Genomic DNA, 18,806 nt, shown 5'->3' with positions numbered 1-18,806 from the left:
TACTTTTTCTGCTTCGCTGCATGCAGGTAGCAATCATCCAAAAGTTCAAACGTGTTTTAATTTCCTTTTCTTTAAACCAGTGAAGCTCACTCACCAATAGCATAGAGCTCAATGTCGCTGTCTCTCAGGTTCTGTGAATTTACAATGACTTCATCCTGGGATTTTCCGTCAGTGATCAGGACGCCTATTTTGCGGGAGTCTGGACGCAACCCCACGTTGGGTTTGAAGTTGTTCTGAAGGATGAAGTTCAGAGCCATTCCTGTACCACAGTGAGGAAGAAGTTTCAGTTATGTGTGCAGATCACAAAGCACTGCATGCTGCTTTTCTGTTGTTTAACCCCTCTGAAACTAACCTGACCCATCAGAAAGCTTACAGCTGGATCATGTGATACCGAATATGTCCATTATCAAGGACAGGAATCGAGAACTGGTTCTATCGACCCCACTTATTCGTTGCTCTTGCACACACGCCACAGTTAGCTGATTTCAGTTCACGTGCCAGAGGTGGAAAACAGTGCCACAGTCTAAGAGCGTTGATATGGACATTACTTTTATTTTCATTGGACAAAAGGACAAGAGTGTGATGGTAAAATGGAGACTGCATCTAGGACAAACAGCTGTTAAATTATGCTGCTAACACAACTTCGACTCTTTGCAAGCATCTGCACAGACAGCATGCTAACACTAAGCTAGCCAAGAACTCAGAGTGGAAGCTGAGTGAATTCTGACCCCAACTCAGCAGGCAGATGCTGAACTTCAACAGGTAACAAACTGATGAGTAGCCTTTCTACCTATTCACTGTGATCGCTTTAAAGTTAAACCCCTTATAATTCTGTGTGTCTGTCTATGAGTGGTAGGTTTGGATTTCCATGGAAGACCATCATGTTATAGTAGATCAGCTTTTCCTTCCAGCTGTTCAATGCTAAGCTCAGCTGCTGCTTCCAGTGTTTTGTCACTATTAACTTGTACTCCTTCTGCTTATATCTTCTCAACTGAGTAATAAAATAAAAGTCTTGTTGAATTTTTACCGTCTCTGCTTAGTGTGTCTCGCCTCGCTCTAACGCTCCATGCTGCATCTTATTAACTTTGTGTCTACTCTCTCCGGTAGTTTGTCCATCGTCTTCCTCACACCTGTCTGAAGTTTCTTCCTCTTAAAAGTGAGCTTTTTGTTCTCCACTGTGGCTGAGTCTCACACCAAGGGTTTGGCCCCAGTATGTAAAGTGCTTTGAAATTATACTTTATACTTTGTATACGTTGTGATTTGCCACAGTATATAAAAATGAATCAATTTGTCTCCCACACTGGCACCCAGGTCAGTGAGAGCTGGGCCAAAGTACTAAAAAAAAAAACACCTGTCATGGTGTTTCCTCCTTTATATGGCAGGTTGGCAACAGCATTCATCAGGGATTCTTTGGTGGGGTGGGCGTTCAGGTGCCATTCAGTCTTTGGGTCACCGCTGTACTGAGCCAGACCTGCAGAAAATACAACACTAAGGATACAGCCACTCTGATTTGGTGTAAAACAGCTTATTTCAGATACAGGATGGGGGTTAGATTGAACTGTTACTCACACAAAGCTACTCTAGTAAATTCCCAAAATTAAAATATGGATCTAGAAATGAGCACAATATCTTCCATTGAGGTTTAAAGATACCATTAAGGGAGGTTAAGGTTAGGCGAATACCAAGAGACAGTTGTCTGAAGGAAAACATCCCTCCATGTGACTCATGTCGTTATAGTAACAATAGTGAAAGCTTTACCAATCTGGACTCTTTCTGGGCCGATGTCAAACACGCTGACCATGCGACCAATGAAGCTGCGGATGGTTTTGAAGTTAATGCGTCCAATGCTCCAGGAGCCGTCGACCAGCAGCACGATGTCGGCCTTCGCTGTGGTCTTACACTGAGCGTCTGTAGAGACGGTGGTGTTGGGAGGAGAGGAGGTTAGTACACAACAGATACCCACCACAAGTGTCTGTTTAGTCTTACTGTGTGAGGGAAAAGTGTGAAAGAGTGAGAGGAAATGCATCAGGAGGACAGAGGAGTAAGCAGGACATCACGAAAACTCTCACAATCACAAGATGCTTAGACAACAGATTTACATTATGTAACACAAATAATTCACACGTTGTGTAACAGCTGTCAGTGCAGAATTAAGAGCTCTCTTCATGGTCTTTTTTTCTCTCTGTGTCTTTCTTCCAGCACAGCAAGACACTCGGGGTGTTTTGTGCTGCTGTAGTCTCAGCAGCGATTAGCCTCTCCCATACTGTGATCTACGAGGCCTCCTGCTCCCTGAAGTTACTGCGCATTCCTGCTCCAGGTACCTGTAGGGGGTGAAAAATGGCCGCTCGTCCATGTTTTTAGGACGACACGCCCAGCAGTTAAAAACAGGGTGCCTGTGTGTGTGATTAAAAAGATGAGAGGAGACGAGCAACTTCATTTTTTAGCAGGCAGCAGAAACAGATGCTTGATGCTCGAGTTGGATGCTTGTCTGTCTGAGTTATACCACCGCCAGTAAACAACGCGCTCATGTCCCAGTGCCGTTTATTAATAAAAACAGATGTCATAAACAGAGGCAGCTTTCATAGGTTTCTAATAAGCTGCAGACAACTGTTGGAATCAGTGTCTCTGAGGAGGAGCAAATGAAAATTCAGCCCAGTGTGTCTGTGTCCTGCCGAAACCTGTAGCAGCTCCGAATTGTTGTTGCTTTTGTGTCTAAGCTTCAGTTAAAAGAACTGTGTGGTGTTACTATAAACAAGATGCTTGAAAGTTTCAGAAAATACAAATAACTATTTCTGGAGTTGAGATTATTTGCATAAAAGATGCTGTTTGTTTACAAGTAAACAACAGTAACATGAGTCTGAACCTGTATATCTCCACTAAGGCTGAAAGCTCCCTGCGCAGCATGCATGAGATGAGATCCTTCCAAATTACTTTGAAGTGTTTTCTTCAGATTTACATGATGACTCGAAATTGTTCTTGGTTCAATCTGATACATTTTTGTGATGACAAAATCTCCAGTTGTTGCTCCAAGTTGTAATTTCGACTGTAATCCTGCTATTAAACAGGCAACTCGTCCAGAATTGACAGAAAACCTGCCCTTTTATGTTTGCGATGACACACACTTCACCCTCACTTTTTCTCTCACTCTCCTTTGTGGATGCAATTAGCATTGAAGGTTAACGTTTTCATTAGCCAAATCCTGAAAAGATGCTTGGAATCACGTTTTCTCGCTTCAATGTCAGATTTTTCCAGTTTTGTGTAAAGAGCAAAATTTAAAAAGGATTAAATTTAATGGACAGTAAAAAATAATGTTTCTGCAGCATATTAAGGACACATTAAAGACCATATGGACCTGTCAAAAACACTGAATTAAAGCCTGCTCTGTTAGAGCTGCAGTTAAGTAAGCAAGGATCTTGGAGTGGCCTGGCGCGTTCCCTGCTCGGTGGGCAGTCGGTCACCGTGTCTGCTTCACATTACAGCAGGAATTTCTGCTGCGGATCAGCACCTCCTCGGGGTCTGATGGGAAGCATAACATTTTCCTAGCTGCATACATCCCTCCAGCATCGAACCCTCTGGATCATAAAAAAGTCTAACTGCTTATGGCAATGCCATTAAAGCTCAGTGCTTGCAGCATGTGAGGGGATCATTTGTGCAGTTCATATATATATTCATGTCAACACCTGATCGCATGTAACTCTGCTCCACATTACACTCCCACTAACAGTAGGGAGGTGAGAAAATGTGAGCCAAGCATCTCTAAATAATTTCAATGAATCGTAATCATCTGTGCCGAGTTTCAGTCCCACAGCGACAGCGATTTCAATTCCCTGTGATAACATATAAACCAAAGTTTTGGCACTAATCTGAGCGACACTTCAACGTCAGAGATCAGAGAACGTCTGCTCTGCAGGCCTGCTAATGAGCGCAGAGAGAAGTTTGTTGTCGGCTTTTACCAGAAAGAGTGACATGAGGAGATTCGGGTTCATCCTTGAGAGTCGTCTTTTCCTCTCCTGCAAGAGGCAAACTCTCTCCTCCATCAAACATCCCAAACACAGCGACAGAGTACTTTGTTCCTGATCTGAGGATAAAGGGGAAAAGAGACAAACCGCTAAAATCATCGGAAAAAAAAAAAAAAAAAAAAAAATCATCATCAGCTTATAAGCCTATAAGCAGTGAACCCTTTACTAATATTAACTTTTCAACTTATTAACTTTTTTTTTACCAAAGACGTGGAACTTTACGAAGTTGTTTCATGTCAGTGGTGAAGCTTTGCTGCTTCCCTCAGTTCTAAGCAATTTTGTACAGCATAAACAATCAGATGACATCATAGCTGGTGGAGGGTGTGCTGAAACCTAAATGTTTGACTGCAGTCAGATTCGCAGCACTGGTTCAAGAATAAATGTTAGTTTGAAAGCATAACAAAGCTTTATTTGATTTATTAAGGGTTGAATTCCAAACTAAGATGTAACTTTACCCCTCAAATTTCAAATTAAGAGATTCCCTATGAAGGTCCGAGTAACACTGAACAAAAACAATGTGTTTGTGTTCAGTGTTACTCAGACAATGCTAATAGCCAGATTTGGGAGGTTTTACCTGCCTGCTGTGATCAGAATATAATCTGAAATCACTGCACACAATGTAGTCTACAAAAGTTTATTTTTGGAAAAGCTTTACATCTTTTGCTACTGTGCATCAACCTTGTACCATGTATTCAGCTAGCTAAGCTGCTACCTAAACATTAGCACTGTTTATGTGTTTAACAGTCTAAGCACAGAAAAACAGCTTCCCCACATCAAAATTAATGATTTTTGTGTAAACATTTACATTTCTATTAGTCTTTGTGCAATCATGCTGTAATAATTCAATTCCATTTTATTATTATTTTATTTATATGACGCCAAATCACAACAACAGTCGCCTCAAGGCGCTTTATATTGTAAGGTAGTAATATAGAAGAATACTGTAAAAAAAAAGGTCCTGTACTGTATCCAGGTCCCTACAGCCTTCCAATAGGAACCCATAACCCCAATCTGTATTTTCATAGCAAGTTGATAGAATCAGTATCTAACATGTATCTCTTATCTTTAACCACATTAAATATTTTTTTCACCACAGCAGATGATCTGCCTCCATCTCCAACCCTCTGCATGTTCTCCATAAAACTCGTCTTCCTCTTTTCATCCTTTCATCTCTACCATACAAAGAAATATTCATAAGTTAACAGAAATGCTGCTGTCTTCTCTGGGCCTAAGCTCATTTAAAATAGAAAGAAACAAAGAGGAAAACTTTTCTGTGGTCTGACGAATCAGAATTGGAAATCTTTTGGAAAACACGGACACCGTATTCTCCAGACTTAAGAGGAAAGAGAGCATCTGGCATGTTATTGGCATTCAGTCCAAAAACCTGCATTTGAGCAGCTAGAATCCTCTATCAGACAACAATGGGACAACAGTCCTCTCCCAGACATTCAGTAGCGGCTCTCCTCAGTTCGCAGATATTTAACTGCAACTTTCCCTGATACTACTGGGTCAAACTACTTTTCTGGACCAAATCCTATTGTTGACAAGTTATAGAATTTATGAGTTCTGTTATCATAGTGTCCATTTAAGCCTTTTCCTGTTGACTGTCTTCAATATTTGTTGTTTCCTTTTAAATGAAATCCTCTGCGTATGCCATAAAATAACTCTGAAAGCTTACCTGAGTTCCTCTAGAACAACTGTGTTATCATAGGGGCCAACAAGGAGCTCCTCAAGGTCAATATCATTCCCTGTGGGGTGAAAGGTGACTTTGTAGCCCCTGACTTCCCCAGGTGCTGGATCCCAGGACACTCTGAAACTGGTCCTGGTGGGCTCTGAGGTCAGAAGGTTCCTGGGACTCTTGTACGGTGACACTGAAATAGAAGAAATCAGTAGGAAATTCAGGACAAACTAACCTAGAACTAAACTCGACACAACTCCAACTCTTGGCGAAGGTTTTTAAGGATCAGCCACGCCACATTCAAGCCAGTTTCTCATTAGTCCATAATACAATTCCTTGAACCCAGTGTCGACCGTTAGGAAGCCCAGTGTCATGCTGTGTGTTAGTAATGCTAGCGTGTGATTGAGCACGTGTTTATCTGTGATTTTAGTGTTCTCGTGAGGAGGCGCTGCAGCACCTGTGGTGTGAAAAATACTCCTCTTAACAAGTAGTTTAAACTTGAAGTCAGTCCATGAAATTGTTGGTGGGAAAACGGGAAAAAAAATCTGCAACTTGGAACAAAGAAACATTTTTTTTTCCAAGGCACCGTGACTTGGTGTGAGGTTTCTCTGAAAAATTGTGAATAAATCTTTAAATATACCAGGTTTATACGCTGCCTGGAAAATACAGACAATTCTCTAGTTAACTTCAGCACTGAGGATTAAACCCTGGAGGCTACACATCCTCACACATCCTTAGAGTGGGCCTCAGATTTACTTTTTCTCATTATGTAAAAGCTCCTTTAAAATTAGAGCAATATAACATGAAAACTTTCTTACAGGAGTATTTTTTCTTATAAAAAATGACTTTAAATGAGTGACTCTGTGCCCATTGCATCCAGCACCTGAGCTAAACTCATCCACCAGCGATCATATTTTTAGACTGAGCACAGGTATAAACGTCTTGGCTAAGATGGACATGTTTCTGCAGTGTGCTGTCTCTCAGAGGGTTGAATTATGGACCAACGTACGTGTCGTTCCTACTCCTTGCCTTGCTTTTCCTTCCCTGCGCTTGTAGATGGGCAGAACGGTGATATTGTATGTGGTCGCGGGCTTCAGATTCTTCATGATGGTAGAAGTGGCCTTTGCAGGGATTTTCTGGACCACTTCTTTGCCTCCGTTGTGGGGAACGTACTTCAGCCGGTAGTTGAGCAAGTTGCCCGGCGCTGGCGTCCACGTGACTCTCATGGTTTTCGCTGTCTCGTCTGACACTCTCAGTCTTTTCCCATCAGCAGAGGCTGAAAACATAGAATGCACTTTTAATACTGCAACAACATAATTCAGTATCGTTAAAGAGAAACTAGTTGTACCAGTTCCCCTTTAAATTGTTCCTGGGGAAACCTAAACAAAGTATATTTGACTTATCCAGGGTTTGTTTTAAAGTAGAAACCTGGAGGGCTGAAAAAATGCTAAAATCTGCAGTTCCCCCGATGCCCACTTGGGGCTGGCTCCAAAAACAAGTCAGTCCCCACAGACTCCCATGTTAAAATCTCCAACAGCTGAAATAAACACATTTACAGCCTGCTCCAAAAACAGTTTTGGCCTCTAAAGCTCATTTCTCTCTTTATGACACACGTATGGAAGAAGATTATTTTTTCTTTACTTGCCCCGTTTATATTTTATTGACGTTTAAAGTTGAGCAAAATGGTAAATGGCTCATGGTTATGGTATCACTGCCTTTTGGAACAAATTTATTGCATAATCACAAATAATATAGCTTATTGTGGCATTAACTGAACTAACAGCCCTTCTACTAAGTCTATGTTTTAGTTTTGTTTAAGTGAAATTCTTGTGTTTCTAGTGTTTTATTCATGCTACTTAGCAATAATTAGTTTAAGTCTATGGACACAGCTTCACTCCACCATCTCCTCTAAACATGGTCCCTTCTGGCTTCATAAAAACTCAGCTGGTAATGCCATTATGTTAAAATCAAGGGTTCAAAATAGATCCTACAAATTAGTGGGTGACATCAATGTGAGTTTGTCCACCTCGATGTCAATATTTTTAGACTCAGGCCTTTTTATCCAGGAAGTCTCTGCACGGAGCCAGGCTCTGTTTTAAAGGCTGCCAATCACAGCACACACACTGAAAAGGCAATCCCATATGATGTTTTTAATTAATTATTTTATTTGATTTGTCATGCACCTTAGTTATTTCTGCTTTCTCCTTACTTTATGTTCCTACTATTATCTTTCCCAGTGTTCATTCCTCGCCTCTTGTGTGTGATCTTTGACCTCTGCTGTTGCCAAACTGCTTGTAAGTCTGTGTGCTTTCTTTATTTTTGGAACGCTGGATAGTTTCTGCTCTTTGTCTTACTGCCTGTCCTCAGTCTGCACCAGCTGCTCCTCGGTGTCCGACCTCTGTTCTATTTACTAAAACCCGGATTCAGGATTTTTACCTGCTAGAGATTTTGTCCTGTTAAAATTGAATTTAATAGAATCTGATAAAATGAAATTTACTTTATTGGTGTACATTCACTTTATACCAAGCATATTTTCCATAATGATTAATTATTAAATTAACCTATGATTTTATAAATTTTACTCACAATTATTGGGTGAAAGATCATTGTTTGAGTCTGTATAGCTAAAATTGTGATCTCAGCTGGTCTTCCCACCAGGCTTGAACCAAGACCCAGCTTTATATAGATAATAATGCACAGCCACTCCAGCGGAGTGCAAAAGCCGGACGTGAGAAGCATAGGTTCACTTTCAGCCTAAAGCTCTTTTCATGTAATGTACTTTTTGCCACATTTCATGTCCTTCAAAAACACTCAGCATTGCTGCCATAAAGCTCACTCAATATTTCTTTATCTGAACCATTCCAGCAATCATCACTTCTTTCGGCCACGTATCCCTCTGTATTCCCTCAGTCGTCGTTAGCATTCATAACTGCGGGCCTAAATGTTGAGTAATACCATCAGCTACCTGCCAGATGTAATTGGCTGTAAATTAGGCTTTCACCCAGAAGTGATCGGTTGGGAGGAAATGGTAACCACATTTTCCTTTTTGCTCCGAAACAACAGAGAAGCCCTGTGAATTAAAATTAAGTCATTCTGACAATACTGCGAGCGATTACAAAAACTCTGTGAGGAAATAATATGTATATTTAATGATCCCGGGGAAAGTTTTTCAAACTACTTGATTTCACTCTGGAGGATTTTTATAGGTGGAAAAAAATACTGAATCCAACTTCTCCGTGTGTTGATGGATTTAAACAAATCTAAAGCAGGAGATTCAAATTTCCTGCTGGAAAGATGCAGAGGGAGAGCATGAAGTAAGATGCGATAGTTTATCTGTGCCTTCTTTGTTTCGGGTGGCCCGTGTGTGTGTGTGTTTAATTTCCCATGTGTGCAAATGAAATGAGGGACGCGTTGATATTTTTAGAGAGTGCCTCAACTCGGACACAATAAGTGAGCGTGCAGTTCACAGGACACCCACGCTGTAGTCGTGTTATTGCTGAGAACGCAGCACAAGCAAAGCTGCCACCGCGCTGCAGCTTCGCTTTAAATCTCGGCCTAAAAATAATCTACACTGAAAATTTTAATTTCAATTTGGACGGCTTTCACCAACCAGGAACCAGAAACCCGTTGGAGAGTGCCATCTGTATGATTATGTAAGAAATAGATTTTTTTTTCCTGACAAAAGGAAGCATTGAATCTGTTTTGGCTCACGTTCACTTGCAGTCTGAACAGCGAGTTTCAGCCAAATGTCTGAAAATAGTGAGGACGTCCTTGACTTCCCCTCTGAGGGTTAAAAACACGGGTTCGTGGCCTGAGCGCTGCCTTTTAAACATCTGGACTGATGCTAACCAGATGATCTCAGAGTAACTAATCACTGTGATCTCAAGCAAGGCACTTTAACCCCCAAATAAAGATTATTTATTCATTCAAAGACAGGAGGATACACAGGTAAGGGTAAATTTCAGGTGATAAGAACTGATCTCAAAATCAGATCTGCTTCTGCCAGAGAGAAGAAAAGTTTCTGGAGTCCTTTTTAAAAATGTATAAATTGTTAAAGACGACTGATATCCCCAAGCAGCCCTCATGTTGCGCAAAGATGACTTTTTTGGCACCAAATAAAACACGAACTACATCTGAAGTAACTCATTACTCACCTTATTATACAGACTACCCTAAATAGTGAGTGTGACATTGTAGTCTTCACCCTATATATGTTTAGAGTTTATCTTTACTCTAAACAGTTCACTTAAAGTATCCCACAACGTACTAGGAAAAGTAATGAAGTCCAGCTGATGGTCACTGCCCAAGAGGCAGACACACTGTGATGTGCCAAAAGCTGCTGATCTTGTTTACCATGACCTTTATGGTAATTTCATAACTTATTAAATCAAGTCATTTAATCTTGAAGTCTATTCAAACATTTGACAAGTCTGGCTGCTTTTGTTGCACAAAATGAGTTTTACAGGGAAAACAATGGTCTGAAGCATTTTCCCAGTGTTTCCCAGCTTCTTATTTGTTTAGTGTGACATGGGTTAGGGTGAGGTGTTAGGGTGGACTCAACATGAAAACACTTGGAGGGTTAATGTGTGTTAACAGAATATTGGACTGGGGAACTTGGGCCCAAAGATGCTCCAACCCAGAAAGAAGACACATTACAAGCTGCACTAATGATCTTTTCTTTTCATCACTCTGCTGCCAGATTTTGTGAGTATGTGCCGCTGACAAACAGACAGCTCCAGGGAAAAAAGCTGACCCCCAAAAAATGCCTTTCTATGTTTGTGGCTTGTAACAGAAGGGCCAAATATTTACTTGTGTGACTGCGGGAAGTGAAGCTGCAATCATCAAGACTAGGGATGGGTATTGTTTAGGTTTTATCCGATACCGGTGCCAAACCGGTACTTTTGAAACGGTGCCGGTGCTTAAACGGTGCTCGAACCGGTGCTCGAACCGGTGCTTAAAGAATGGAGAACACAAAATTGGTCCAAAAACCTCTTATGTTCAGCTGTTTTTTTGTAAAAAGATAACAATGTTAGCCTTTTCTGCAGCTATGGGGCATATATGGTATCACTCTTGGATGGAAGCAGTGCTTAAACAATGGAAAAAACACAAACTTTGTCCAAAAACCTCTCGTTTAGCTGTTTTCCACTTTTTCTTTGGTCATTTTAGCCTTTTTGGCCAGGGTGAAGGGAGTATCTGCCATCAAACAAGAAGACAGCCGCATGTAGCTATGATGATGTTTGCTAGTTCACCTTACATGCATTAATGTAATAACGTGGTTAGCATACTCAACGTAAATTACACACCAACAACATTAAGCTACTCGCCCAGAGAAGAACGGCTGCTGCTGCTGCCATCATCATCCGTCATCATTTCTGCTACACTGGCAGGGCTAGGGGCCAGGACTCTACTCTTCGGGTTTTTGGGGGATGTGGCTAACTCCGGGTCCGATAACAGGCACCACACCCGCAGTAGATGTGCACGGTGTGAGGTCTCGCGGCAAGCTATCAAATACGGCGCATTTCTCGGCTTTTAAAAAAAATGCTGTGTCGCCAGGTGTTTCATCGGATTTGAGGTGTTACCTCCTTTGCACAGTATCAGCTTAAAGCACTTGTTGCAGGCTGCTGAGTTTGCATATTTTGCTGTGAAGTACAGCCAGACTTTTGACCGCTTCACCTTGGGCATTTTTAATCTGTAGCTCTGCTCTAAAAGAACGTACGTACCTGGGCCCGCCTACTATCCTCAGAAACGTAAAAGGATTGGCTAGAATCTAAAGTGTATCAGAGCTCAGGGAAAAAAAAGCACCGAAATAAAGCAACGAAATGTGCGCTGCTTTTCGGTCTGGTTACTACCGTTTATGACAGAACCGTTGCCATAATGGCACCGGATACCGGATACCATCCCTAATCAAGACATAAAGCTCATGTGCCAATAACTGCAGTTCCTCTAATGTCCACTTGAGGCTACCGCAAAGTTACCTTTGTTCTGTATGGGTTATTTCCTTCTTTAGAGCAGATGTGTAAGCTGTGAGTTTGGAAACTGTCAAGGCTTTTATAGTATAGTTATAAGTTAAGGAGTCAAAATTCAAAGAAACTAGAATCCAACAGGTGGTCTCACTTTGCTGCATCCACCTTTTATGTACATAATATGCTCAAGTCCCACCTCCAGCCCCAAGTGGGCCAACACCCCCCTCGCAACTAAAATTAAAGGTTTAATTATCACCAAGATTTGCTTTTGTTCGTTTTTCTGAGAAGCTGTAACTGACGACATGTTCATCGACACCAGAGGTGTCAGTGGAGTTAAGCTAATCATCCGGCTGTTTTCCTTCCAGGGTCACATACACTAGTGTCAAATGGAAATAAGAGAATCTATTGACTCTTATATAAAGTGCTGTTTCACAGAGATGGTTGGGACGGTATGATATGCGCTCTCCTAAAGCTTTTCGTGGTCTTCTCTGAGTGGGACGCTAAATCACACTCTGGTCGCTACCTAATGTCAGGATGTCAGACCATCTTGGCGTCAGTAGAAAGGGCACTGCTGACTGTAGGTCCCACCTTCCAATTAAAAGTTGGGTAACACCATGGTGTTCAAGCAAGGCCAAAGCACTTACGTCCAGCACTCTATCAAGACTTATTCCACCATGACAAGTGAGACCACACGGGAAGGTTTGCTTTCTCTTTGCTAACGGTTGGTCCAATCTGTGATCTGGTTTTTGTTTTGAGAGTCAGATCAAATAGAAACATATGTTTGCTCACGGTTAACATTTATTTTGTCTGTTCTTTCATAAATACTTCCTGTAACTGTCATTGATTATATATGAATTTCTTTATTTTTTCAGCTTTCATCCTTTGGTGCATGCATGCATTTTCTCTTACTGCTAAAGATGAAAGACTGAAGAGTTTATTAAGTCTTACCATCTGTGATTTCTGATCCCGTGAGTGGCTCGCTCTCTTTGTGGCGGTAGGCAGCGACCACAGAGACTTGGTAAAGTGTCTCTGGAGTCAGACCTTCCAGCACGGTGCTGGTTTCATCTCCTGGCACCGTTTTTTCTTGGATCTCCTGGGAAAACATCGACTTCCACTGAACACGATACGTATTCACATTCCCAGGCGCCGCTGTCCAAGACGCCACGAAGCTGGTGTCAGTTACATCGCTGGTGACCAGGTTTTTAGGAGGACCCCCCTCTGGAAGTAACAGTTAAGCAGAGAATTAATCAAAGGAACGTGAGACAATAACTTATACTGTGTATGAAATATAAATGGCGATGTAATGTTGATTCCACAGTTTTAGTTTTTGACACCATAGCAGTTAAATTTCCTCTCAAATCACAGCAGATGTTTTCAGACTTGACTGTGAGCATTTTTTATACTGTACAGTCACATTGGCAGACATGTTTTAATGTTCTTTCCAGTATTTGTGACTTCTTTTATTTAAAACCATCCTCCCTTTTAAACAAAGGGACCATAATGGACGTGCTGCCAGATCTAATTATTTTTCAAAATGGAAACTATTAAAAGGCAATCGAGTGGACCGATCACCACAGCCATAAAGGCCTGAGAGGACGGCATAAACATATGTGAAGAGCTGTCCGGTGCTTTTTGTTCATATTTTGGGGATATTTTGAGATTTTTCAGCATCATTAGTGAGTGCAGAGCATTGGATAGGGGAAAGAAGAAAGACATAAAACATGTCGGGAACCGCATGAACTCAAAGTGTCCAAGCACCAACAGGAAATCTCTTTAATGTAGTTCACTGGATGTCTTTGCATCATCAAATCATCACTATAGTCCTCCTTTTATTGGAAGATCTTCTGCTGGACGCTTTGATATCTCGCTTTTTTCAGCTTTTTGCTGGCTACTCTAGAGTTAATGGTTTGTGAATGTCTCTCTTGTGGGTTTTATGAACCTTTAGAACAATTTATCAAACAGAAAAGTCCTTTTTCACTCCATATTTTGCCTTGTTCCCATGTGTAACATATGTTATTAATATTTCTAGTTCTCTCCGACTGGATTAGATTTCTATTAATTATTACGTATTGGATATAAATCAATTATATTATATTTTTGGAAGCCTTTAAACATCAGATCCAGATGAAAATCAACCCTTCTGATTAACGCTGGCACATTCACAGTTCCTTTTCCTCTGTTGATCATTGACCACTGTTTATGTCCTGAAGGTGAGTTCAATATGATTTTTAGCAATACAATTAATCAATCAATAAAGGGAAATTTTCCAGTAATTAAAGCTGTCCAAATTCTGTTTTGCTAATTGTGGAACTGTGGAACATTACAAGCATAGTTTTAATTACTGGATACCTGGAGATTTGTTGTGGATACTCATCTGTATCTGAATGGACTAACTTGAATTTTAGTCATAATTTTTTTTTTAATCGCCTATTTCCAGACACGTGGGGTTTAAAATAATACTGCAACCTGAACTACAGCACATTTTCTTTTTCACAAATATTTACATGCAACTGCAATAAATGTAAGAGTCCTTAACCAAAGTGCTGGTTCATTATAGTGAAGGGAACATGGCAGCAATGTTACAAATCAGGTTCTGGGGGCCAACAGTGGAGCTCGAGATGCACAGGAATAAGATTTGTCTTGTTACTGGGATTTCTTCGTAAAGTTTGTTTGTGGTCTTTTCGTGCAAATTTGTCAGAGATAACACAACAGTTTCAGGATTTTTCCAGATTTTTGTTCTTGGACTCTCTTGGGGGGGCTTTGCGTCAGTCACGTTTCAAAGTTAACCTTAATTATCTGTCAAAATGTTCTAGCCCCTCCCCCACTAAGCCCCATTTTTCTTTACTGGCTGCCCTTCACAAACAGAAGGTTTGAACAGCAAATGGGTGTGGCTTATTGCCAGATACCAAGTGCTTCTGTGCTTCTGATTGTTGGGGATATCTCTGTGTTATTGTAGGTCTTTACTTTACCTTATAAAGGACCTTGAGGCAACTTTTGCTGTGATGTTGCACTATACAAATAAAACTGTCCTTCATCCCCACTCCCCCTGCTGACCTATGCATACCTGGGCCCATGCATGCTTTCGTCTCAGCTCGACTCTCTCACACCCTCTCTGTTTTACACTAATTTGCTCATGAAAAGCACTCTTGCACAGTGCAGTGAGGTTCATTGTTTTATAGGATTTCCAAAGAGGCAGCAGTCCCTGAGGAAACGTTGGATTCCATGTGTGGGCGAGGTCAGCGATCAGAATATTTGCGTACCATGTCTGAGTTTGACTGACGAGCACCTCTTCAACAAACCCAGGGCAAGGCATAGACTGATCCCACCAGTTAAACAAGCTGAACTTTGGGGATCAAATATGCTGTGGCATAAACTCAGTGCTGGTAGAAGTGATATGGACTGTAAAACTGGTTCATGTTAAAGTTTTCAGATGATTTAGGACCTTAACTCAACTTCCTGACAGCTTCAGTCACACACAATATACACACGGATATACACAAACCCCAAAAATCTACTTTGTGTTGCCTCTCACTGTTGGGTTGCCTGACTCGTGTTGCCTCTTGCTGACATACAATCTCCTCTTCTTCCATCATTCACAAATATTTCCAGCAATCTGCTGTGTCTGGATAGGAAAGTGAAAGAGGGAGGGCCAATATTAAATTATAGCTCTTCGTCTGTGGCGATGAAGTTTCCACAACAGGATAATTATCACCAAATATTAAATCCAGCTATATAATCAGCGCAATAAGCGTGAAATAAATCACATTCAAGCTTTTTTGCCAGTCGATGCAGATCTTTGGAGAGAAGGGAGGGGAAAAAAAGGAAAACTCCCTGCTCAACAAATATTTATGCAAACTCAAAATAATTAGAAAACATGAGAAATAACTCAAATTAAAAGGGAGCCTGGATGTTATTGAGAGCCAAAATGATGGCGGAAATATAATTTTTATCGTCTTTTTAAATGTGCAAAACATGTGGCCAAACAGAAAGACAAGCTCTATTAGTGAATTAAGTCGCTAACAAGTTCTCAGGCATGTCAGGACAAACAATTTAACAAGATTGAACCAGCAGATTGTTCTGTGCTCACAGCAGCATGGGAAAGATGTACAAGGTACAGATGACCCAAATTAAGGCTTTTATTTTGACAGTCTGCATCTTATTTCAATCAATTTTTATTTCTGAGAAGAAAAAGGTTCTTCTGTCACTACAAAGCTTAATTTTCAATCCTCTGTGTTTTGAAGGTTCACTTTTGGAGAATCTTCAAGAATGTGAAATGTGCCGATGGAATTCAGGAAAAACTGTCAAGCGTGTACTTCTTAGTTTATTTTTAACTGTCACTGGTGCTCAGCTTCAGTCACCCCATTTTCACTGCACTGCACCTCTGCCATCAGCAGGAAGCTACCAATGCTGCCATTTGTTTTATCTTCCCGGAGGAGCTCTGGCTCAAAAAATTGGAAAATAACAGCCGTCACATGGAGTGTGGAATATCTGGACATTCTCAGACATCTTTTTCCACAGTCCATCAAAGTAAATCGGAATAAAACCACAGAAATTAAAGACAGTATTGCTGATTTCTACCACTGTCTATCTATAAACTATCTACAAATCAAATTCAAGCTGCTTTCAGCTTTTTCCAGGGAAGTTCAGAGTTTGGGGCTAGTTTGGCTAGCACCTTCGTCACTCATAGCGTGAACAGAAATAGCACCTGAAGGCCATGTGACTGAGGCGGGTCTGAGGTCCTCTCAGGTCTGGCCTCTTTGTGCTGTGTCTGGGACTCCCTGCAGTCACAGTGGAAAGTCTCTGGGATCGCTGCCTTGTATAAAGTTGGCTATTTGACATGTTCCACTGCAAAGTGTGCAGAGTCACTGCAGTTTCATCAGGGCAGCCTAGGTGGAGATAAAAACTTCACTCTGGTGGTGTTGCTGGTGCTGCTTCATATCACGAGAAAAAGTCTGTCTAGCTCACTGAATAAGAGAGGAACTGCCCTGAAATTGAGTTTCCACTCCGCGTGACTGGGTTCACATTAAAGGGCCCGTGCTGTCACATGGCGTGTACATAAAGCTGATTCAAAACACCACAAAGAGAGTAACTGACAGGGGGGGTCATATTTCTCCAATATTAGTTTTCTTTATTGGCTCTCTGTTAAATCCTGGATCTAATTTAATTTGCTATTTATTGATTTCCCCCTTTTCAAAATTAATTTATCTGTATGTTTATTTATTGTCACAGTAGTTTGTCTGGGAACTAGTGTGTTTTTGATTAGTTATATATTTGGATTTGTTGGTTTTTATGGTTTTGATTCTCATTATTGTTTTCTGCTTATGTTATATTCTTAGTTCTAGTCCTTAGGTTTGTGTTACCTTGCCTTCCCATGCTCCACATCTCATGTTTAGTTACTTTTGTCTCTGTGCTCCATGTTCGCTCTGTCTTCCCTGTCAGCCGTGTCTCCTTGTCAAGTCTGCGTCTCTGTGCCTGTCTTGTATTTCCTGTTATACATTGACAGTCTTCTGTGTCCTGTGTTTTCAGTTTTGCTTCCTCCCCGTCTTGTTATGTCAGATTAGTCCCAGCTGTGGCTCCCTCCTGTTTCTCATCCCCTTGTTACCCCCTGGTGTATTTAAGCCCTGTGTTTTCCTATGGCTGTTGCTGTTTACCCTGTGTGCTGTGCATGTTTTGCTGGGCTCCTTGGTACCCAGGTTACTTCTGAGTTTTTTCTTAGCTTCTAGTTTTTAGGTTTTCTTTTCCTTTCCTGTTTGTATTATATGGGTTTGTTGGCACAGCATTAAAGCTGCCTTCCTGAGTTCACGCCTTAGTTTCTCATGAGTGCTGCATTTGGGTCCTTCATCCTGTCTGCCACACTCTCACACGTGACATTTATGTCTTTATTTTTGGCTGTGTCAGTCTCCTGTACAACAAGTCTAATAGAATCTGATAAAACAGGAAAATAAGTCAGAACCCAAATCATCATTAACATTCAATTACAGTTAAAATGCTTAAATGCTTAAAAATGAATGCATCTGTTTTTGTAGGTTCTTGTAATATAGATTATCTAGCACTATTTTATTTAATATTTATTTTATTTGTATATTTTACCAGATCTCTTTTCTATCTGTGCCAAACACTTTCATTTTACTTACAGGCAGTTTAAAATTTTGTATTTATTTCTTTGCCTTTGTCTTTTTGATTTCTATCAAGTTGATACTTGCTGCATATTTTTTTCTAATTACTATCAGCTGGTCATTCATCTATGAAGGACTGCACTAATCTGCATGAAATGTGCTATCCAAATAAAGTTTAACTGATCAACTGATTAATTTTAATGTCTGGAAACTTTGTTCGCAGCCAGTGTGACCACAGCAAACAACAGCAGGTTTTTTTCCCCCCTTTTTAAACTTTATCACCTCAATTTCTTTAGCTAAAGATGTTTGTTCCCTCTTATATAGCAATTGTCAGCCAAACTCACTGAACAAAGAACACGCTGGTAGACTAGACCAGAACTTAATCTCACCTGAGGCGCAAAAGCTGCAAAGAAACAAGTCCCCTGCTGAAAGCTGAGGTCATTTTCACAGGTTACGACACATTTAGTGTCCCAAGCTGATGCAACTGCCAAAGAAAAGAACTTATTACGAGAATTAAACCTCTATATATGTATTTTTAGATCTTATGAGGCTGAAATTTAGAGGTTTATGGAAGTCCAAGTTGTGAAAATATAAAAGATCATCCTTAAAAGTCATTAACATAAAAGCAGAAAACAAAAACTGTCTGGAAAATCTCTTTAAATACACCTCATCATCCCCATTCTTGCAGCTTTTACTGACATTTGTTTTTACTAGTTTGGAGCTTTTTTTTCAGTGCTCTGTGGAAACCATTCAAATTGAATTATATAACTCTGGATATGCACAGTCATCAATCTGACAAAAAAGCGATATGTTCGCTTCATATTAAAAAACGTTTTCCATCCCACAGCAGCATCACACTCCCCCAGTTCCACAATCAGGAAGTCCTGGTCAATGTCAGCGTGCTGGAGTTCTTCCAAATGCAGGAGTGAAGCAGAAAGCAGCTGCAGCTCCTTTTAAATATCAGCTGTGGACAGGCTTATGTCACACAGCTGAGCGAGATGGGCCACACTTACGCAAACGTCTTTAGACT

The 18,806-nt window shown here is 40.8% G+C and overlaps 1 protein-coding gene across 1 annotated transcript in view; it reads right to left on the bottom strand.

Annotated features, from left to right (window-relative positions):
* col12a1b (collagen, type XII, alpha 1b) overlaps positions 1-18,806 on the bottom strand; it is a 152,607-nt gene that overhangs the window by 105,664 nt on the left and 28,137 nt on the right. The window contains exons 12-18 of the mRNA XM_085432637.1: positions 12,609-12,878; positions 6,707-6,973; positions 5,698-5,890; positions 3,954-4,078; positions 1,759-1,908; positions 1,352-1,471; positions 95-259 (exon numbers count right to left, since the gene is read on the bottom strand). Coding sequence (XP_085288763.1) covers positions 95-259; positions 1,352-1,471; positions 1,759-1,908; positions 3,954-4,078; positions 5,698-5,890; positions 6,707-6,973; positions 12,609-12,878 — 1,290 coding nt within the window. The remainder of the gene's footprint in view (positions 1-94; positions 260-1,351; positions 1,472-1,758; positions 1,909-3,953; positions 4,079-5,697; positions 5,891-6,706; positions 6,974-12,608; positions 12,879-18,806) is intronic.

Source organism: Copadichromis virginalis, linkage group LG15 (genome assembly GCF_057382275.1).
Source record: "Copadichromis virginalis isolate Kocher_CV1m ecotype Utaka linkage group LG15, C_Virginalis_male_GT1.1, whole genome shotgun sequence".
Taxonomy (NCBI): domain Eukaryota; kingdom Metazoa; phylum Chordata; class Actinopteri; order Cichliformes; family Cichlidae; genus Copadichromis; species Copadichromis virginalis.
This window is presented reverse-complemented; position numbering and strand designations above follow the sequence as displayed.